The sequence below is a fragment of the Columba livia genome, chromosome Z (genome assembly GCF_036013475.1).
Source record: "Columba livia isolate bColLiv1 breed racing homer chromosome Z, bColLiv1.pat.W.v2, whole genome shotgun sequence".
NCBI classification, from domain to species: Eukaryota; Metazoa; Chordata; class Aves; order Columbiformes; family Columbidae; genus Columba; species Columba livia.
Genome location: NC_088642.1, coordinates 16,088,705 through 16,111,573, shown reverse-complemented (window position 1 = coordinate 16,111,573; position 22,869 = coordinate 16,088,705). Strand labels below are relative to the sequence as shown.

The following is a 22,869-nucleotide window of genomic DNA, read 5'->3' as shown; positions in this document are numbered from 1 at the left end:
ATTAAAAAGAGGTAATTGCTAACTAGAAGAGTCTTAGCCAGGAGAAAAGTAGGGTGGCCACACCACCTGGTTGCTACTGGAAATCAGTATCTTTCCACAGACAGGCAAAGCTGAAACTGATTTAAACTGGAAAGAGGACAACCAGTGTTCTCACCTGGCTTTCAACTCAAGTCTCTATGTAAAACAGCTACACACAACAAATACAAAAATGCATTCTTACATGAGCAAAGGACAGCTGGGAGAGGCGAGGTGACAATTAAAATCCTGTAATATCATGTGGCAAATGTGAAACTGCTAAACTATGAAGGGTTCCAAGGCAGAGCCATTTCTTCTACAGGTAACAAAGGGGCAACATGGGAGAATCTATATCCTAAATACTAGCCCCTTCAAAAGAGCCTAAAACTGAGCTGACATGGGAACCAAACTACTGTCCTATCATTGAACTATTTTCTTGTAATTAAAAGGAGGACTGCCAGAGCAATGTCAAGATACATCACAGGAATGACAAGTCAAGGTAGGAAAGGTCAGACAGTTTTGCTAAGACTAAGCATATCCTGTGGCTAAACAGAAGATTCCAGTCCCTTCTACATCAAACACATCACCTTTCTGAAAAGTCTCCTATTAATTTTTAATGGAAAACTCAGCTGGAGCTAGACCAATACTCTCTATTTAGACTTCCAAATATCAAACTTCACTCAAAAATTGCAACATCATCAGCTGCCTATGATGAAGAGCACTTCACAGCTGGCTTAACTTGAAAGAGATGTGCTACCCTTCACATAGATGTCCTTCAGAAATAGACAATCTACTTTCAAGTTTTACTTCTCCCTTACAAAGCTCAGGAAAAGGCATAAAATGTTGTTCTGTAGTTTCACAGGCAATGGCAAAACAAACACACACCGGCCAGATGCTGGATGAGCCTGAGACAAACTTTACTTTGTTTTAGAGCAATTACAAGGTAGAGCGGTAAACTGCTACTGGGGTAAGGTTATCAACAGCACCACAGTTTTGTTTTGTTGTTACTCAGCAAATCAGTTAGTGTCTCCAACCTTCAGGTCACTTTTCCATTTAAAAACAAAACAAACAACAACAAAAACACCAAACAGACACAGACCAAAACACACATACCACCCAAGTGTTTCAAGTTTTGTTTTCCCCATGGTGATGTCAGGATTATTTCAATTTAGTAATTTTGTTCTCTGGTGAAATTAAGTGAACAACATACACTTAACTGAAGAAGTGAGAAATACTTCATTGTTAAAAACTTTACACTCAAACACACAAGCTTCAGAACTTCTTGGCAGTTTTAAGCACAGAACTTAATCATGCCAGAATGTTTTAAGCCTGCAGTATGTTGTATTACAGGTAGTTAATACTGTTAACCAAGCAAAACCAACGATTCTCTTACAAGAGAAAAATCAAACGCACTGCAGGATTAACACGTCAAAAAGGTACGCTCACTCTCTACCTGCATTTTTAAAGTCTTCTGCACTGAAACTCAGTGGTAAATCTGACTGAAGTGCCAAGGTGGAGAGGGTAGGAGATTAACAGGGATAACAGCTGGAGAGCTTGTTGTCAGGTAGTTAGATTAACTCTGGATGAACATGACTTGGGCTCCAGGCGGAGAATGAATCCAAATGCATATCTCATTCCAATGAGACAACCATGCCCTACCTTCCAGAACCCAACAGCGCATACACTGTGCTAAAAATGTTATCATGGCAAGACGATCACAATGGCCAGCATGCTTTGCAATCCAGGATAAAGACCTATAAAGATGTGACAAGACGAAATACTCACCACGTCAGCTACTTTTTGAGCTACAACTAGGGAGAGAAGTTTTACCAAGGCTTATATACAGACAAGGCTTCCTTGAGCTTTTATTCCCACTAGGAATCTCAATAAGCAGTCTGAGGAGCCAGTAACTGTTTTCAAACATTGAGTTCAAAAAGGAACACACTTATCCTGACTATATTGGGCTATTTTATCTCTGCCTCTCTAATTCTCCCCCTGCAGAGCAGAAGGCAGGCATACTCTGAAGACAGCATAGGAGAGAAGAGCTGTGACAGCTGGGAGCCATCCGAAGTAAAGAAGGCCATTTGCAGGAGGTTTCCTCACCCAGCATGTCACCAGCCCCTGCACTAGGCTCTCTCTCCCGCAACCCCTCGCTGCTTCATTACCTGTAAATGATGTGGCTTAGGAAGGAAGCAGAACTTTATTAACATTTGGAGAGGCCAGCACTGCACATAGAGACTTGATTTGCTGATTACCAGCAACCAAGCCACACATTGTGTTCTAGCCCCCACCTCACTGTGGACGCCCCACCACATGACTTTCTACATCCTCACCATCCTCACCCTCAAAGAGTGGAAATAGCACCATCCTTGCCACCCTTGCCTCCAACACTAAAAAAAGAAAACCTAATACCTCCACTCTAAAACTACTCTCACGCTGTCCATCTGTGGACCAGCCATCACCAAGGGTATAAAAAGGGCAGTAATTGTGATGGAGTTGCTGGACTCGCTGACCCAAAAGGCCTTTTTCAGCCCACTCTTACAAGATGCCACCATTGCTATCATATTCTGTGTTTTCTGTTGGCTACAATGCTAAACTCTTTCATGCCATGACTCTCAGGTGTACCTTCATGCAAGCTTATTCATGCAAGTAATTGCTGCTATTCTAGGCTGAAAGTAACCTACCAAGAGCAGACTCAATTTATGCCAGGCAAAGATAAACCTAGTCAGGCACTTACCACACTTGTGACATGTTATTGCTCCTCTATGTGGCCTGAAATCCTTTATCAATCACGAGTACAGTTCCTCCACTGCTCATCACTAGGGATGAGGCACCTGCGGTCTAACCAGCTGCAATCGTGAGCACACGCTGCTCTTTCAATGTAGGAGGCAAAGAAGGATCCAGGCCCCTAATAGTTTCACGCCTGGTCACTACTCTACAGCTAAATGAAATACTTTTTCTGCACAGTACTCTGGTCCCCAAACACACTATTTCTCGTAACACACAAAGTACTTTCTGCCCATTACAAAATTCGATACCTTCTTCTCAACTAGAGCACAAAGTAAAAAATGGCTTTCAGTCCTGTAGCTTCTCTAGCAGCAGAGGATACAAAATTCTGGGTGCTGAGTCTCATCTCCCCTTATAGCACCCTGCTTACAGAAAACATCTGCTATACCTAGCCTGTGCTTTCAGCTGAGAAGGGACAGCCAGTTTCAAATGTGAAGAGATCTGCAAGACTTACATTGAGGTTTGTATGATTCCTCGCTACAGCTACAACATAAGAAAACTGTCCCATATTCATGACAATTTTAGGAGGCAAGGACACTTCTTTTTGCAGAATGTCAATTCAAACATCATAAGCGATGACTGAAATATCAGCCACTGGCTGGACTAATCAGAAAAAGAGAGGCCTGCAGGCAGAAGAGTTTATGTCTATGCAGAGCAAACAGATAAAGCAAACAATGGTATGAGATCTGAAAATGAAACCCAAAGAGAAAGCTGAAAAAGAATGTTTTTTGACAAAACATTTATTTACCTCTTTCCAGCCAGTAGCAGGCTCGTGAGAATCTAGGTTTTTATTTTCTCTAAACACAATCTGCAATTTCTTCTAACACAACCAATCATCAAAAAACCCAATACATTTTTTCCTAGAAGAAAAAAACAAACTACAATCTAAAGAGAGCTATACCTTAGGGCTACTTTGGAATTTTAACATGTTTATGGTCATAAACATAAGTACTACCAATGGGATACCCTAAACTAAAGCCAGGCTGGTGCAAGCACATCTCTGTCATTTCATAAACTATTAAAACGGGAGACAGATAGCACTGTTCGGGACGTATACATATAAGCTGTGAAGAGTTCAAGACTACAAAACATTCTGCATACACAAATACATCGAAAACACAAAGGTAGCCTGGGGAAAAAGAAGTTAATAACCTCACCACGGCAGGAAAGCAGGACACGTCTTCAGCGCAGGGGCCATCGGGGCTGCTGCGACTCCCGCTGCCGAGCACGGCCTTCCCGCGTGCTTTTGCTAATGTCACACAGACCTTTTGCCTAATCAAGAAACTTGACCTTTACTGTCTATTGCAGGTATTAGGCTGAAAGGTGAAATGTTTTGGGCGATAATGAGAACAAAATGTAGGTTCCATCTCCTCTTTAAGTTACTGAGAGCATAAGCCAAGAAAGAAAAATACCCTGGCCTTTATTTTATTTTAGTATTTCATATGCAAGCTGTTTTTCTTGATTAGATGACAAAACACCAAAACATGCCCAATTTTATACTATTAAAAACAAAACAAAAAGCTGGGGGCAAAAGCAAAACAACGCTTTTCCTTCTGCCACACAGCGAAGCCTGCAGATAATTTCCCTGGGGAACGTGAGGCAGCCTATTACACCATTTGCTTCCCTTTTATTTTGTGTACGGCACAGTGCTTTGCCCTCAGACAGGCCCTTTTCCTCAGAGGTGCCACCGTCTCGCTTCCCGCCCCGCAAGCCCCGGCTCAGCCGTTCAGGCGACCCCTCACACAGCCCTGGGCCGAAGCAGCTCCGCTACCTGCGGCGGTTTCACTGAGGCGCCTCCGGTAGCTCCAGACACCGCCTGGAGAGGCCGCCTGCCGCTTCCCCCACCGTCGCCTTCTCCGTCCCAGGCCGACACCCCCTCCCGCCTACAGGTGGGCAGCGCATGCGCGGCAGGCGGCCGCCGCGGCGGCCATCTTGGCGGCTTCGCGCCTGTGGCAAGAGCGGGAGGTTGACGCGGACAGCCTTTCTGCGCGGGCTGTGATTAGTTTTTCTAATGAGCCATTTTAGGTCTAATCCGCATTCTCGGACTCGGCCGTTCGCCTCTGCTTTGTTGCCTGGCAGGGGTGGGGGAGGTCGGCCTGTGTTCTCAAAGATTTTGCCTTTTGTTTTCGGCTGAGGCCGGGCGCTGACCGCGGCCTCACGCAGTCCCCGCCCGCCGCGGGGCTGGCTCCGGGGACAGCCGAGGGCAGCTCCCCGGGTCCCCGGCTCCGGGGACAGCCAGGGTCGCACGGCGAAGGAATGGCGACAAGTCGAGGCTTTCGGCGAGCGCTGGGTGTACCAGGCGGTTGCGCAGGGGGAGGGGGCCATTAGGCGTTGCTGCTCCTCTCGTTAAAAATGGCCGCGCCGGTGGCTCTTTAAAAATTAGCCATCGGCAAAACCCACCTCCGGGCGCTGCCGGTGGCCGCGGGGAGCCTGGCCGGCTGCGGGCGCCCGTCCTGCGGCGAGCGCGCTGGCGGGGCGGTCTGGGCGCGTCGGAGGGCCGGAGCAGGAGGGCCGCGGGCAGAGCTGCCGTCGCCGGCCGGGGGTCTCGGCCTGGGACAGGCCGCTGCGCTCCGCGAACGGTGGCGGGAGCTGCGCCCAGCACTGCGGCCCGGCCGGGAGCGGGAGCCCGGCACTGCGTTTTCTCAGCAGTTTGGGTTTTTTTTGTGCAACTCCCAATATTCACCCAAGCCTCATTACCACCTCTTAATGAGACCCCTTTACTCCGTGACGTGCAACCGCTCCATCTCATTAAGGAAATCGGTCTTCAATGCTGATTATTTTATTTGCAGCCATAATTATATTTCTTTCGGCTAAATCACGGTTTAATCGAGCCCACATGGAGGGCAGCAGCACTAATTACAGCGGGAGATGCGGTGGCGGTGGCTGTTCTCCTGCCCGGCCGGAGGAGGAGGCGCCGAGGCGGGCGCGGGCGCGACGCTCCCCCGGCGGGGCCCGGCCGGGGGCAGGGCGGAGGGCCGGGGACGGGGAGGTGGTCTCAAACACAACAACTTATTACTTCTAATTCCCCGACTGTCACCAAATCACCTGCACGAAACAAGAATCTAATTTGTTAAGCTGGCATTTCTGCAGATGGAAGATCGATTTTCTCTTTAGATTTCTCTAATTGAGTGAATATAGACGCCCCGAATTAGCCGCGCTCGGGCAAGAGGGGAAGGGAAGGGGAGAGGGAGGGGAAAGAAAAAAGTCAACAAAAATCATCCTTGTAAAATAAGCCATATTACCTCTAGAATTGCCCCCCAAATAATAAAGGAAGGTGGATCGAAAGGTCCCAGATTGAGTGACAGTCATATTTCTGGAACTAACTGGTTTTTAAAAGAAAAGGTTAGGACGGCTGGAGAATGCTAAGTAACGGCGCGGGGGAGAGATGGCTGAGCTCTGAAATTGCTTACAGAATTACATTTGTTTTTCTTGTGATTTTATTAAAAGTCACTCCTCATCTCCAGAATGCGTGAAAATATCTACTTTCCACTCAGATACACCACATTAACTTGTTGGAGGCGAATTTGTTTGTTTGTCTATTTTATTTATTTGCCAGATAAGATTGATGCAGTCTTATTAGCGCTATATCTAGTTATAGGAAGAGATAAGGATGAGATGTTTTCTTTTTATTCCAATTACTAGACTTGTCACCTAACTGAATAACTGATATATGATTATTTATCTTGAGTAAATAGAAATCAGAAAAGCAGCCAACTTAACACGTACAAACAAAATATGTATGTTCCTTATTACTATATACCCCTATGTAATTGAAGAGATTAAAACTACGGCGTTAAAAGGGAGGAAGTTAAATAGACACATGTCCGTCTCCGATGTATATCCTTTCATTGCTATGCCTAACAGACTATTTATCCAGCCGGTTGGGAAAGATTTCGTATTTTAAAAATATGGGTATGTGGTAAATAAATTCCTCAAAGCTCAGTCAGAAGAGTCTTCCTGGAAGTGAGCGCTTTCCCTAAGCAGAGGTGTGTCTGAAAAATGCTTTATACCGGCGTTCCCTTCACCTTCGAGGCAGCCCCGATAATTCCTGTCCGACTGCATAAGCTGCAGCACAGTGCGTCGCACTTGGGCTCCCCATTTTCAAGTTTATGAACTTCATATTATTCCAAAAGCCTATAGATACATACATGCATACAAGGCTGGAGGGAGAGGGGGAGGTGACTTTTGTGTATGAAAATTTTGCAGCTGGACGGGGGAGAGCGAGTGGAGGGTGTCAAGCATACCTTTATATTAAAATAGCTTTTTCCCCATAAAAGACTGGTTGTCATAGTTCTGATGAAAATTAATTGATAGAAGCCATCCTTTCAATCTAGAGCAACCGCTTCGCTGTCGAGAGCTTCCCGCAGCCTGCCAGCGAGGAGACAACCGGAGGCGCTGCCTTTGGTTCAGCCGGAGGAAGACACAGATATTTAGATAAATAAGCAAATAGGAAAACGCTGTTCTTAACCGTGTTTGGGAACAGATGACAGGAGATCCGAGCTCTCCCTGCCGCCCTCAGGGAGCCTGTCTTCGGAACACCTGACGGCTGCCTTCTGAGCAGCTGCAATCGTTCTTGTCTCGGATGCCTTTAAACTTCGTAAAGTTGGTTTCAAATAACTATATTTATTGCAGTTACAAAATGTTGCATGCAGCCCAATGTCGTAAAGCAGCGATGATCGTCACATTTAGCTCTGACTAGAATGAATAAATTTGGATCTGTAGCTGCTGGCAGCCTTGTCCTTCATTTCCAAATAAGTAATATTTTCGAAAGAGCTGATTGAAATAAAAACACGTGTTTATGTTTTTCCATTTCTTAACTCCAAATTACGCCTAATGTAAGGATATAGTTTGATTTGTCATTTGTGTTTAGGGTATGCCGATGTGGAAAAGTAAACAGGAGCCTAAGTCACTTGATTTGTTTTCTGTAAGCAAATAACACTCAAAAGCATAGCTGTAATTTACAATGAATTAAAATTGATTCTTTTCATCAGGCAAGAAAATAGGGAAATGTGAGGTCGTTAATTATTGAGGGAGGCGCTTCTCATTAAAGCGAACAATGCTACAATGCAGCACTGAGGAGAGGGAATGTGAATAATAATATCCGATATTTCAGCACTACTGTCTGGAAATACAAAAAAAAAAAAAAAAAAAGCCGTACGAGCAAGCCAGGCAACCAAAAGTTACATTTGATAAACGCCGGGAGCGTTGCTAAGTGTAAAAAGCAATTACGGTGCTCTGCATACAGCAGCCCCCTTAACTGGATGAATGCTCAATAAATACATAAATAAAATATCAAATTACAAACCTTATCAGCCATTTACGCCAAGCCACCCTGCTGACTTTAGCAGTTTAACCTTATTTTACCATGTTTCTCGCTCCAAATATAATTATTCTCATAAAAGAAGGTTCTGTTCCTAAATCAGGGCAGAATTGGTTAAATACACTTGTTTATATTACAGCCTCATTCAATCAGGGCTTGAGTTTAGCCGGGAGGGGAGGGGGAGAGCTCCGGGGGTCGCAAAGTTCTCTACCCTTTCTTCCCAGGGTCACAGCACTAGAGAATTGGGGTTGTGCTGCTCCCGAACGCCTCATGCCCCGCTCCCGCGGCCCCTGCTCGGGCGGATCGGCAAGAGCGGGCAGGATTGAGGGAAGAGGGGAGGGGAGAGCTGGCACCCCGGGATCGGGCCCGCCGGGAAGGGGAAGGATGGAAAAGGACAGAAAATAAAAGAAAAGGAAGGTGCGGGGGGAGATGATCTCCCAGTGCCTAGCCCCTTGGCAGGCGCTCCTGTACGAAATTCAATCTCTATTTTTTATGAGAAGTAAACTGTCTAAATAAATTTTATTAGGAGCAACCAATATATTTTCTGGTAGTTCCCTTTGTTCCAGTTCTACGTGTGTGTAACAATCTAAAACCTATTTATTGAGGAAAAATCACTGGATCCGTCATAGAAAATCCTTTTACTTTGCTGTGAAGTGATTTCTGAAGACATTCTTGTCACTCTGAAGATTTTGGGCCATTGTGCTAAAGCCTTTCCTTGTTAGGAACTTCAGTTCCTATGATCATGGGGGGAATACCGTAAATTATAACAGGGAAAGGACTTGACTGGCAGTTTTCTGGCTACACTGGGAAAATGGAAAGATGACGGGGAATAAAATCCTTGTAAATACATTTCCGACGCTGCCCAGGTGAATTCTCGCACTTGACAAAACAGGAGTGCGCGGAACCGGAGTGTGATTGGAGTGTTTTACATATGCCCCATTGTAATTTTCTTTCTGACACGCTTAAGTGTCAGCCCTGCCCGCACTTTTCTCTCCCACAGACTTCCTTCTCTGATTTCCCCCCTTTCCCTTATGATGATTGTGCTCTGAAGTCTTGGAAGAAATGATTTAGTTTGTTTATGCTGCTATAAAAATCAAGAGCAATAGAAAAGTCATAAAATGAAGCGCGCTATCAATCACACCGCAACATTGTTATTCAGCAGTTACTAACAGAGATTGATAATCCTTTGATTTCATCCCATTGTTATTACTCTGATGTGTCTGCACATTAACTATTACACATTTATTTATCGACCTGAAACATACAACACGGAGTAGCTGCACACTCACGCCTTGCCGCTCTGCCCGCCGCACGTTAGGCAGAACCCGGCTGCAGGCACCTGCAGCGCTCGGATGTATTTGTCAGTGGCTACAGCTAAAACTGAACCTCAAATGCCCCGTCCGACCCCTGACCACCCGCGTCACTCCGGCCCCAGGCAGGGCCAGACCCGCCGCGGCCGCAAAAGCTGCTCGTCCCGCGGCTCCCGCCGGCCCCTGTCCGACTCCCTTCAGCGGCTCCGCGGGCTCCGGTCCGCGGGTCCCGGCGTCCGGCAGCGGCTCTCGGGATTTTTCACCTCCGAGGCGGCCCCCCTGGCCCTGGAGCTGTACACAGACAGTAGTTTTCAATGGAAAAAAAAAAAAAAGCGAAATAAATTAACCGTCTCCGGAGTCCCCCATTCAACGGGGAAAAAAAATAAATTAAATCCCGAAACTCCCACCCCACTTCCACCTCTTTCTTTCTCTGTCTCTCCAGCTAAATTGTGGCCCCGCTCCGGGTCTCTCTCCCTGCTCTTAGCGGCCGTTCCAGGGCACACAGGTTCATTGCAAGAGCCCGACGTCTCTAGAGCTGAATTGAATCAATGTAGCCTGTGCAGGGAGGGGAAAAAAAAAAGAAGCAGCAAAACTGCCCTAGAGATCGGTCGGACGGTTCCTTTGTTCAGCCGCTGCCGAAAACCCTGCACATCTGAGCTGCAAACAAAACCACTCTTGCATCTGTTCGCATGCAGTATTTACAATGTTTTGTGTAAGTCAATTGGGTGTCAGGAAAAAAAAAAGCCATTGGCGCTGTATTATTTAACACAGACTTCACTGGGCTCCCTTTTTGGTGGAAGCTTTATTTGCACTAAATGAATAATCTTAATTGCATCACTTTTGAATTAAAAATCAATGTTAATCAAGTTGGAAGTAGTAAATATCAGTTTTCATTGTGCCCGGGTAAAGGGTATTTTTCTTGTTTTGCGAATAAAAATACAAGTCAAATAACTTTAAAAGGGCCTTATGTTCTGCTACAAATACAATTGAAACGGATTGTTTAGGAACGGATCAGAAATGGTACAGAATTTTGCACTTAATTTCCTCAGTTATCATTTACAATAAGAACCTCTTGGCTTGACAGCCAAGTCTAAACAGTAGTAAATTAGTACAAATTTATACTGATTTTACTCTAATAATCGTAATAAAAGCTTATAGATTTGGCACTAATTACATAAATGCCTAATGATCTTGAAAATTACTCTGGTTAGAAATATATTACTAATCTAAACTTTGTTGTTGGCTGGCTTTGAAAAATCAGAACATTAGAAATGGTTCGCTTCACTTGTGCAAAGCACTTTAAATTGTTCAAGTAGTTTAACATATTCAAGAGGAAAATAAAAAGCATTTAACTTTATTTACTGCTTTAAACTCAGTTTGTAGGCGAGCCCAACTTGGCAATTTTACCCGAAAAAAAAAAAAAAGGGCTTACGGGCTCCTAATACCGCCTGGGGAGGTGGCGCTCCCCGGGCGGCCGGGACGCGCGGTGCCGGGCTCCCTTTCCCCGAGCTGCGCTGTGTTGTGCACCGTGTGGGGCCGGGACGGGGTGGCGGAGAGCCCCCGGGGCCAGGCGAGCCTCTGCGGCCCTGGCCGCTGCGGGAACTCGCCTAAGTTTGTCTTTCCTCGCCGCTCCGCAGCCGTCGGGGCCCGCCGACAGCAGCGGGTGGGTGAGAGCCGGGCCGCGGTATCCGCCACCGCCCCCGAGCCCGGTCCCCGGGGCAGCCGGCGAGCGGGTCCAGCGATTTCCGCCCCCGCACCGCGCCGCGCAGCCGCCCGCGCTCACCCGCTTGCATCCCCCCGATGGGCGCTGGGCTTGCAAGCCACCCCCGGGAGACTGACCGCGTCGGGTCCGAGGGTGCGCTGCGAGGAGGCATAAAATATAAAATTAAAAAAGAAAAAAAAAGAAAAAATAATAAATCAGAGGTGACCCGGAGCGGAAGGAGGGTGGCAAATGTGCGTTTGGAAGAGAAGGGGAGAGGGGGAAAGAGGACGGTGAAGGAGAGCGGAGCAGGGGAAGGGAGCAGCGGCGCGGTGCGGGCCGGGCCGGGGCGGCGGGAGGCCGGGGCGGCGGCGGGCGGGCGGCGGGCGGGCGGAGCGGGGCGCTCCGGGCGCTGACATTTGCAGGCTGCCCTCCTGATTGGTCCCCGCGCCGAGCTGCTCACGGGTTCATTGAAGTGTTAAGCACCTCCCCGTCTCTCTAAAGGACATTATAATGCAAGAGACCCCCTTTTTAACCACACACCGAATTTTCTTTCATTTAGGCGATCTATATATATATCTTATATCTATTTTAAATAACTTAAGGCCGCTAAAATTTGGGGGGGAACAGCCTTCGCCCTGGAGCGGTGCGCGATGCTGTCTCACGCCGACCTCCTGGACGCCCGTCTCGGTGAGTTTCCCCCAGCACCCCCCCGCCCCGCGGCGGCTGCACCGGCGGCGGCAGCGGCAAACGGGGAGGAAGCCGGGGCAGGAAATTGACAATTTGTTCCTTATTTTACCTTAATGCGATCTAAATGGGCTAATTCCTTTAAAAGTAATTGTACTGTATTAAAGTTTAATTTGATTTAACATTAAAAAAAAAAAAGAGAGGGAGACCTACGGAGTATGTAGATCTACAGCGAGTTGTGGATCATGTAATTTCTCTCTCCCTTGTTTTTATATACATACATACACATTATTACTATTATTATTATTATTATTTTTAGGACGGATGAGTTCGATGGTAGTTACGGAGGAGTTCGGGGTGGCATTTTCCTGCTTGACTGCTTGCTTTTCTCTCCCCTGCTTTTTCATAAAAAAAAAAAAAAAAGAAAGGACAGAAATATATGTAGCTACCTATTCATGGTTATTCATGCATTTGTTTAGATTAGCGGAGGGAAGAGAAGGGAAATATCGGCCAGGGTGACCGAGGTCCCCACACATCTGTCTCGGAGGTAAAGCTCCCGGCAGCAGGGCGGCTCGAATGTTATTTCTTTCTCTCCGTCTCTTTCTTTTACCAGCCCCGCTGGAAAACCCAAGCTGAACCCGGCAAAACCTGCCCTCCCCCCCTTCTCCTCCCTTGATCTCGCAAGGGGAGGCCAGGCAGGGAGCTGGTTATTTAAGCAGGAAGAGGAGCTGTTTGGTGTAAAGTTTTCTCTCCTCCGCCCAGGTTGCGCCGGGCCGGGGGCTCTGCACGCCGCGGGTCCGAGCTTGGTTGCGGGGCTGGCGGGCAGCAGCGAGGAGGTGGGGGGCGGCGGGATGGAGGCTGTGGCGGTGGCCGGATGCCTCTCGCTGGCTCGGTGCGCTGGTAAGCGTCTCTGATGGATACACGCCCTGCTGCAGGGGAGTGACCGCGGCTCCTTTGCTTCCGCAGGGATGAAAGATGCGGCCGAGCTGCTGGGACACCGGGAGGCGGTGAAGTGTCGGCTGGGCGTAGGGGGCTCGGATCCGGGGGGACACCCGGGAGACATGGCTCCCAACTCGGACACGGTGGAAGGGACCACCCTGCTGCCAGGTGAGGACATCACCACAGTGGGATCCAACCCCAGCTCCTTAGCCGTCAGCGCCAAAGACCCCGACAAGCAGCAGGGCCCGCAAGGCGGCCAGAACCCGAGCCAGGCTGGGCAGCAGCAGGGGCAGCAGAAGCAGAAGCGGCACCGCACCCGCTTCACGCCGGCGCAGCTCAACGAGCTGGAGAGGAGCTTCGCCAAGACCCACTACCCGGACATCTTCATGAGAGAAGAGCTGGCCTTGCGCATCGGTCTCACCGAGTCCCGGGTGCAGGTATGACCAGTCGACCCCGCGCAGTAACCTCCCCCTGCAGCGTCCGCCGGCCCCTTCCCCGGGCGCACCGACGGCGGCACGGCCGGCCGATGGCAAGGCCAGACACAACGGGCCGGGGAGGGTGGGTTCCCCAAATCTCAGCCCGACCCCGGGAGAAAAAACACACCCGTAAAAGCAACAGTTTGAGAAGGAAGCCTTGAAACCGGACGCAGCCCGGCCTCCTTTACGCAAAGCTGCACGCTTGGTCTGTCCCCTTGTCCCCTACCCGACTGCAGCGCAGTGGTCCCGAGCGGGGCGCGGGTGGAGCTTTCCCCCCCGCTCCACGGTCCTGTTCGGAGCAGGAAAGAGTCTGGGATGAGACAGCCCGAGACATTTTCGGCTCTGGCGGTGGCTCGGCGCTAAGAGACGAGCCTGAACGGCTGGGGAATGGACCCCGGTCCCCGGTGAGGAGTCCGGCGCCGGCAGCGGGGCCTGGGGCCGCTGTCCAGGGTCCTGCCGGCGGCTCTGCCCGGCGCCGGCGGGACGGGGCGTCCACTGGAGCCCGGAGAGCCGGAGCAGGGGCTGGGGAGAGGCACACAGGCTTGTAAAAAGACACTTCGCTAAAAGGCAGCTGCATTTGGGCTCGGAGTTTCTCAGTACGGGTTTTTATAATGCTTGGGATCGGCAGAGGTAGCGAATAACTTCAATATCTATATTTTGTTCTCGAAAGCACATACATACGCATAAGCACGTAGATACACATATTTGCACATGGGCACATAGGAAACTATTTAGTCAAATAAATGTAAACGAAATTTGGAAAAGGGGGAGATGATTCCACCGCCTAGACTGCTCAGATGCGGCTTTTGTGTGTACAGGGATATTTTAGTCACTTTCTGGGCGAGCCCCTTCCAGGAACGAAAGCCTGCACAATGGGAGCACTTGTGTGAAGCGCATCCTTCCTCAGCACAGCGCACCGGCAATGCCGCCGCACTTCGCCGGTGATCAAAATCCCTCTCGGCAAACCTAGGCTCCTCAGATAAATAAGCAGACGCCAAAAGAAATCCTTAAATTAACGTTTTTATGAACGGAAACCGACTCCGCTCTCGAATGTGACAGTAAATGCACGTCTGCTTTTAAAAAGTAAAACAATTTGACTCAGCCTACACAGGACTATAATTAGTTTAAATTAAGAACCAAATTAGATTCACAAATAAAATATAATTGGACAACTGACTCTATGAAAAAAGAAAACGAGGTCTATTAAACTTTATTGGGTTTCCCAAAGGTTAATGATACCAATTTCAATATTAGGAGTGTGGTAAATGAAGTAAAATATAAAATATAAAATGGAAATAGTTATTTTCTAATAGCACATCAAAGAAATTCGTAGCAAAAAAGACAAAGTGTTTTAATGGCCTCGGCACAGTCTTAAACCAATGCTAACAGCTCGAGACTGCTGATAAAACAGTTTAATAGAGTGGCAATTTAAATATTTTTTACAATAATGTTCTGTAGTTTAAAAAGTAATCAGATCAACATAACCTTCTTAATTAACACTTCAAAATGATTAACATTATGTAATCTAAGGCAAAATAATTTATGTAAAATGTATTTACCTCACATTCCTATGTATCACTGCTCCTTGACCAAATTTAAATTAAATAGTAATTGGTTTATGTTCTTATACGAGTACTTTACAGTTTTCTTTATAGTTAACAGATTGCCTACACATTCCTTGCAGTGTGTAGGCTCCACACTGATTAAGGAATGCTCCAAATAGTTAATTTATAGCGGTTGTATATGTTTTTAAGGGTTTTAGATGCTAGGATAAATCACCTCTTTCCTCATTTTAGATCTATATTTAATGTATATGATACATTTAAATAATTATTAGAGCGGCTGGTGCTTAAATGGGAGTCCAATTCCATGTCTGATATTGCTCTGCTTTTCAGGCTGGTGTAATAAAACCATTCTTTTTATAGCATGCCATTATTAGAAACCAATTTCAGAATTATTTATAACCTGGAATGGCTTATTAAGCAGCAATGCGAGAATCATGCAAATTATGCGATCAAATGCAATATAATAAGCATAATCATTAGTCTCTAGCACGGATTAATTAACTTTCAATATTTTATTTACATAAAAACCAAATCAGTGAAATAACTTCTGCACAGTCAGGCTTGCCTTTCAATATTTTATACGAACAAAAATAATGTGCTGTAATTCCACTGACCGTGTCCCCCACAATGGTCCCGTCACCTGCCACATCTTAATAGGGGACAAGCTGAGAGTATTTTCTAGTTTTCTAATGGAATGAGAAATTGCATTTTCTTCCTCTCCCAGCACTATTAAAGTGTAATGAATTCGGCCCAGAGTTCACGGCTGGCTGATCGAAATGAACCTGAGATCTGAGCTTTAATACAGCTCTCCAGATTTCCTACCAAATCTTCACATTAATCATCTGCTGGATTCCAATGAGATCTTCATAAAGCTTCAGCTTCTGGAAAAAAAAAAAAAAAAAAAAGAAGAAAAACAAAAGTGATATTCTCCCCCTTCCCTCTCTCTCACCCATTTATGGCTGGAGAATTAAATGGGCTATATATTTTAAAATACATTTACAGTATATCCATATTACTGTAACAGCAGACATCATCAGGGTAGATTTTTAGATTCCAACCTCCATTAGATTCTTACTGTTGTATTAATAATTTTCAGGGGCTAGTTGCATTTTAGAAGGAGTCCAAAGTCGTCAAACGCTCGTGGTTAATATATTTCTAGAGTTGTCATGTGTGCATTTTCAAAATCTCCCCCAGGTTTTCCCTGAGTTTTAATCTGTCATGCATTAGTTTTCAACTGGAAACATTCACATTTTAAAAGCATATGCAGCATAGCTATGAGCTGAGGCGACCAGACCTGATGGAGATTCTGTACACCACCAGTAAACCATGAAACATAAAAAGATTTCGTAGCCGCAATTTAACTATTAACCCTAAAACATAATTGAACGCGGTTTTTCGATTATTCATGTAACGTTTAGTTCCCTAACGGCTGTTCATTCCCGCTAATGGGCACCCGTGCTCCTCACTCTGGGTATGTAGCATGAAAACAGGGACTCCCGCAAGTCCGGGCGCTGCGCTCCTCTGAATTTCGGGCTTTTCACCCGAACAACTATGCCGGTGCTCTCGGCAGCGCTGCGGTGTGTCCCGAACACTCGCTTATCTAAAGCACTTATTTTTTTACCTTTTTTTTTTTTTTTTTTTTTTTGGTGGGAGGGTTTCCTGCCCTGGGACACGGACGGCGCTGGGCGAGAGGGCTGGCCCACGGCGAGGCTCCCCATCCTGTGACGGCCCAGGAGCGCTACCACGCAAGGGCAAGAGCCGTGGGCCCGTAATTTATTTTTGTCTTATGGTGTCTTTTTTTAGGGGAGAGGCCAGGCTACTCTCCCGGATTCTCCTCCCGAGAGAGGGAGGCCGCAGACGGCTCCGTCACGGGGCAGACACATCGATCGTTTTGGATATAAAAAGTTCCAGCGGTTTCGTTAAACCGTCGCGGGGACACGCGTGGGGCGGTGGGTGTGAAGAGCGACCGTGAGACAGACAACGGCCGGGGAGGGGGAAACACTCGGCCGGGGGCTGTGTGGCAGGAGAGGGGGCAGAGGCCGGGGCGGAGGTGACGGACCCCGTCCCACCGAGCCGCGCCCCGGCCACACCGCGGGTGGGTCGTGGCTAACTGTGCGTGTTGCTGCCCGTCGCCCGCAGGTCTGGTTCCAGAACCGTCGGGCCAAGTGGAAGAAGCGCAAGAAGACCACAAACGTCTTCCGCGCCCCGGGCACGCTGCTGCCAACGCCGGGGCTGCCGCAGTTCCCCTCGGCCGCCGCCGCCGCCGCCGCCGCCATGGGCGACAGCCTCTGCTCCTTCCACGCCAACGACACCCGTTGGGCCGCCGCCGCCATGCCGGGCGTGTCGCAGCTGCCGCTGCCGCCGGCGCTGGGCCGCCAACAGGCCATGGCGCAGTCCCTCTCCCAGTGCAGCCTGGCGGCTGGGCCGCCGCCCAACTCCATGGGCCTCTCCAACAGCCTAGCGGGCTCCAACGGCGCCGGGCTGCAGTCGCACCTCTACCAGCCCGCCTTTCCCGGCATGGTGCCCGCCTCCCTGCCCGGCCCCAGCAACGTGACGGGCTCGCCGCAGCTCTGCAGCTCCCCGGACAGCAGCGACGTGTGGCGGGGAACCAGCATCGCCTCCCTGCGCCGCAAAGCACTAGAGCACACAGTCTCCATGAGCTTCACCTAATGGCCGACGCCTCGCCCCGCGCCGCCGCCGCCTCCCCCCGCGCCCCCGCCTCGCCCACCCGCCCCGGCCCGCCCCGGCCCGCCCCGGCCCCCCGCCTTCCCTCACCTGACTTACCAGGGAGTCGACTCAGGATCTGAAATCAGACGCCAACTGACTGGTTTGTGGGCTGAGAAACACCCCCCCGCCTCCTCCCCTGTGCATCCCCCGCTCATCCCCTCCGCCTCCCTTGGCCCGGCTTGCCCGGCGTCCCCCTCTCCCCGGCGGCGGGAGGACTCGGGGCCTCCCCGAGCCCGACCCTCTTTCCCTTTCTCCTGCCCTCCCTCGGCACGAAGCGGCACTCCCGCCGGCCGCCCGACCGGCTTTGCAAAGAAGCGCGTTTTTGTTTTGCTTTCTTAATTTTTATGGCTTATTTAAGAGCAGCGATCTGCCGCCGGCCCCCTCCGCTGCAGGGGCGCCGTCGGGGGGCGGCCGGGCGGGTTGGCGGAGCGGTAACCCCAGAGAGAATCGAATCCATTTGATAAGCGAGAGAGAGCGCGAGAGAGATGTGGGGAGAAAAAAAGTTTCTTTTTATAAAGGTAAAACGCAAGAGGGAAAAAAGGGCAAAACCAAACAAAGTAAGAGCACTTCCCTTTTTCGGATCTTTGATTTCGCGACGGTTGAGTTACCGATCCGCCCCACCTTTATTTACGCATTTATTTACATTCCTGCTGCTATTGTCCCTCCTGCATCTTCCGCTGCCTCAGGCGGAGGCGCCGCCGCAGCCCCCGCCCTGCCCGGCCCGGCCCCCGGCCCGCCCGCCTGCATGTGCCGGTCACCCCGCCGCAGGGCAGGGCCGCTGGAGGAATGAACAAACGATGTGAAATAGGATGTTTTGTGTAGATAAAGCATTCTTGTTACATACTGGTCGATTCGTGATATGTTTTAACTTATTGTCTGTGCTTATTTATTGCATTTTGGGTTTCTTAATGAATGTTTGAGCTAATATAAAACATATTAATTAACTTTTCCGGACACGTTTATATCAAGTTAATGTGAATGGATAAATAAAATCATTTTCAGTATGTTATATGAATAATTATGAATTTTGATGTGGCGTGTGAGATATGAGAAGTGTCTTTAACTGCAGGCAAAAAAAAAAAAAAAAAAAAAAGACAGGACTCTCTTCCTCGGGATCCACAGAGTCCTTTGTCTCAAGTTTGGGGATAGTTTGCTTGCTTGAACTTTGCATTGAAGCTTTTCATTTATCACAATTTTAATACTTCATGATAAATAAACTTTTGTTAATCTTTCTGTGTGATTGTTCTTTAAGTTCGGCGGCCAAGCAGGGCAGGGGTGAAGGGCGCGGGGGAGCGAGGGCAGGAGGCCGGGCCAAGGCGGGAGGCTGGGGCACCTGCCCCGGGACCGGGGGCAGCGCTTGACGCAGGAGCAGGAGCTTTCTGAGGTTTCGCCTCAGATCTGTTTGCCGGCGTTGAAACGAGTGGGAAGCTGCGGGCGGGGCGAATTCCATGGAAGAGAAAACGTTCGGTTTACTCCCGTGCAAACTTTGAAAAGGCTGAAATAAAAAGTGCAGGACTTTGGCAAGCATCTTACAGCCCATTTAGAGTTTATTTCCACCTCCTCCCCGCTTCTAATTTTTTTTTTTTTAAATGCACTGCACTGAGATCTCTTCTCCTTGTACATCAATTACACACCTCTTAATTACACACCTGAGAGTGCCCAGCTCCATACGCACCCGCAGAAGGGTCCTTGCCAGCTCCAAAGTGCATATTACATATGCATATTTAATTTAAAAGAGAAATAAAAGGAGAATAAATTATTGGTGATCCAGGCCTAGAGTGAGTCTACTGGGGGTCACCTGGGAAAGCAGTCCTGTGCCCTTCTGCAGGAGCCTGTTGGTCTGGTTGCCAAAACAGCTCAGGACACCCATCCTGAGGTAGCCTAGGCCACGCAAGACAGGTCCCATATCATAGTCCATACTATGAGTAACCCCTGGGCTAAGAAGGCATTACACCCTGTCCATTCTTCTAGCCCTGGGCCAAGCAGTAGCTCTTCTGCACCCAGGCTTGGTTCCAAATCAGAAATTTTCATCAGTTTAGATCAGCCCTTGAAGTTGTGGGTGCACGGGGTGCATATGGAACCTTGGTCCTCTCAATCCCATAATGGTCCATTCCCATGCTGTGGTGTGCCAGGAGGAAAAGTAGGTCTCCACCTATGTGCAGATCTCACTCTGCTTCTTCAAGATGTACGGAAGGTTGTTTACAAGCATGTAATTTTTACAGCTGCTTTATATTGCTATAAGCAAGACAGCTTTATGATGTAGGAATGTTGTAAAGTGTAGTATGGAAGATCTTTAAAAAATATGTGCTTTTTAATGGTAGAGAAAAATGCTCTTTCTGGCTGAGGGCAGGGGATTGAGATGCAACCTGTAAGGTCTAACTCTTGACACCAAATGCTGCAATGCTATGGAAGGTGCCTTACAAAGGTCCTTCAGCTGAATTCCTCCTTCTAAACCATCCATAATTTCCTCCATATTTTAATGCAAATGTTATCCTGGTTATGAGCAAAGCTTTTTGATCCTACCCAACTTTGATACAACATTCGTTTCCATGGCAATAGATCTTCGTGTTCTGAGTCCTGGAGATTTTTGAAACGTAGCCGTAGCACCAGCTGAAGCTTTGAAACATAAAACATCCAAGCTTTTGTATTTAACATGGATGAAAGGAAGGGGACTGCAAGTTTCACTCATACATGTTACAGGTTGTGTGTGAATGATTTTATTACAAAATCTCACTTGTGCTGGTGTTAAAAGATAAAAATTAAACAGCACTGACTAGTTCTACCTAACAACAGGAACAGCTTTGCTTCATTCACATGAAGTGATCAAAATAAATGAGTGAATTCCATATAAATCAAGAGGGACTATTTATGCTGAATAACAATTAGCCTATTACTGACTAAGTAGCTAACAACAGGCACTGGGACTGTTACAGGCTGAGCTTATTTGCTTACCTTAAAGTGTGTTTTAGAGCAATTCCACCTAGCACATAAATAGACTTAGATTTACATTTGTATATATGGATTAATTTCCACATCAGCACATATCCATGTAGGTTTACTTCTCTCTAAACACAACATCACCCCTAATGTCTAAGGAGTATGCATAATGCTAATGTCACTGAACCTTTCATTTGCTCTCTTGATGAAATGCTTTGACACTCTCTCTCTCCTCCCTTCCTCCCCTCAAATCCCCCTGGAAGGCAGAATCTGCTCTTACCTGCTGCTGGAGATTGCATTCACTGAGCAATTATTAACATCAGAAGAAAGTTTGTGCAAGGCAAGAGATCAGATAACATTGCAGCATAGATTATATTATTGTACTAGCAGCAATGATCCCTGCTCCTAGAAATGAAAATGTAGTTTAATTTGTGTTGTGGTCTTTAAATTTTCATTTTTCAGAATAAAAATCTCTGCACATGAAAATGTATCTTGCTGTAATGGAGGTATGGCAGTTAACCTGTCAGTTGAAAGTATGTAACCTTCCTTTTCTCCTTTTCATGACAAAGGTAATCTCATCTGAGGGCATTTATGTGAAGAAATAACAGCATGGCATGGTGAAACCACTGGCTCATTAATCCTGGCATCTACTTCCTGCAGGGCTTCTTGATTAGTTAGATTCATTCATCGGGTATTTCAGAGTTTTTGATTTCTCACCACTGGCTAGGTTCACTGAGTTCAGGCTAAATTGAGCCAGAAGCAATGTTTATTAGTAATTTTGTAATACAGACTACCCTAATAATTCAGTACAAATATCTCATCTGAAATATATCTGTTCACCCTAGCACCTAATGCAGTTTGCAGCTGTGTTCAGAGAGAACTGAGAGAATGCAAGTGATTTGGCATGTATTTTCTAAATTATTAATATGAGAGCTAATAGAGAACTCCTCTTCATTTCCAATGCTGGAATTAAGATCCTTTATTTATTTATTTATTTATTTATTTATTTTTAAAGCAAGACCCGACACAGAGGCAACCACCTTCTGCCTACCATTAAGGTTTAGTTCAAAACAGTTGGTCTGGGAGGCATGGCCTATTTAGCCTTTCAGCATAAAGGTGGAAGGGAGAACAAAGGAATTTTAGTTTTTCCCTCATGTGTGCTCTAAACACAGGAAAAAATCTAAACACTACAAAAGGAGAAGGAAGTGAAGTCCTCAGAAATTAGCATCCTGTACTGTCACAGATCTATGTAAACTGTTTGACAGCTGCAACAGAGTTATAGCTCGGACAGAAGAGACAAAGAAGCAAAGGCCCTGATCCTGCAGCCTTTAAAGCCCATGCTGACCTGGCTGTGAGTTCACAAGATGCATATGTGAAGATTTGCTATACTTGTACTCAAAATCGTTCTTCCAGAGAGCTTTCTCCTGTTCCATAAACTCTCTTTTCTAAAATAAGTTATGTCCACACACAGACTGCATTCAAATGTCTCACTGCAGCTCGTGTCACATCAGCACACCCATTCATAGATGAGATCCAGGGCCCTGAGATCCAGTTTGAGTTTATGAACACGTACAGTGTACCCCAAAATCTCTGGGTAAGACAGCTGATAGCCATGGCTTAACTCAGAGAAATGTAATTTGCTCCAAAAGACATAAGATGGACAGGCTCCTTCTTTTAAAAATCACAGACTGATCATCACCCATATCAGTGATGAAACTGTGAAAGAAAAATGGAGGTGGTGGTGTTTGAGGAGGGGAGAAGGGACAGCAAGGTTTTAATTTTTCACCTTGTCATGATGAGAATAGCAAGAATAGCAGCAAGAGACAGAGGGGCTGGTCGTGCCCGGGATGTGGTAGAGGACTGTCTTTGATTAACTGTCATCCTCTCATTTGAGTAGTGCTCAAGGGGCTGCATTAATAGCTACATAAGGCCCTCTGTGAGATTTACTTCTACTCCGCAGGGAAAAAAAGGCAAGAGGGTGTCTCTCTTTTCATGCTCCTCACAGCCAGGGCTTGTGCACAGATCATCCCATCTTTGTCTTTCACCTAGGCTGTTGTACAATGGTATGGGTGGGACATCTCGTCTCTTATTTGCCAATAAATCGTGCCTGCGTCAGCTTCTCCTGAGACCATCTTTGAGGCTCTGCTTCACTTTTACATTGCCTTGTTCATCATGCTTATGCTTAAAAACACTTTTTTTCAGAGCTAAAATTATGCTTTTAGCAGCCTTGAAATCTGCCAGAGGAGTATCGCGCTCTGGGAGGAAGGAATCCAGGATCATTTGTGCAGAATTTGCCATTGGAGGTTACAGAACTGTTCTGCAGAGATCCTTAGCCTCCTTCGAAGGTCAAGAGGGAAAATGCAGAATATGCTTAATACACTGTCTGTGAGGGCGACGTTCTCTCCTG

At 47.4% G+C, this 22,869-nt stretch overlaps 1 protein-coding gene across 1 annotated transcript; it reads left to right on the top strand.

Annotated features, from left to right (window-relative positions):
• The first annotated feature begins 10,424 nt into the window (after positions 1-10,424).
• Positions 10,425-18,703, top strand: OTP (orthopedia homeobox). The gene is made up of 3 exons (XM_065047386.1): positions 10,425-11,821; positions 12,785-13,194; positions 16,938-18,703. Exons 1-3 carry the CDS (start codon positions 11,785-11,787, stop codon positions 17,466-17,468), a joined length of 978 nt encoding a protein of 325 aa, XP_064903458.1. The 5' UTR covers positions 10,425-11,784; the 3' UTR covers positions 17,469-18,703.
• Positions 18,704-22,869: the final 4,166 nt, after the last annotated feature.

Excerpts from the sequence above, each read along its gene's own strand:
- OTP (XM_065047386.1), top strand. The coding sequence starts at position 11,785 with ATGCTGTCTCACGCCGACCTCCTGGACGCCCGTCTCG. Across the intron at positions 11,822-12,784 it reads CCTCCTGGACGCCCGTCTCG|GGATGAAAGATGCGGCCGAG; the intron begins GTGAGTTTCCCC and ends TTGCTTCCGCAG. Across the intron at positions 13,195-16,937 it reads TCACCGAGTCCCGGGTGCAG|GTCTGGTTCCAGAACCGTCG; the intron begins GTATGACCAGTC and ends CGTCGCCCGCAG.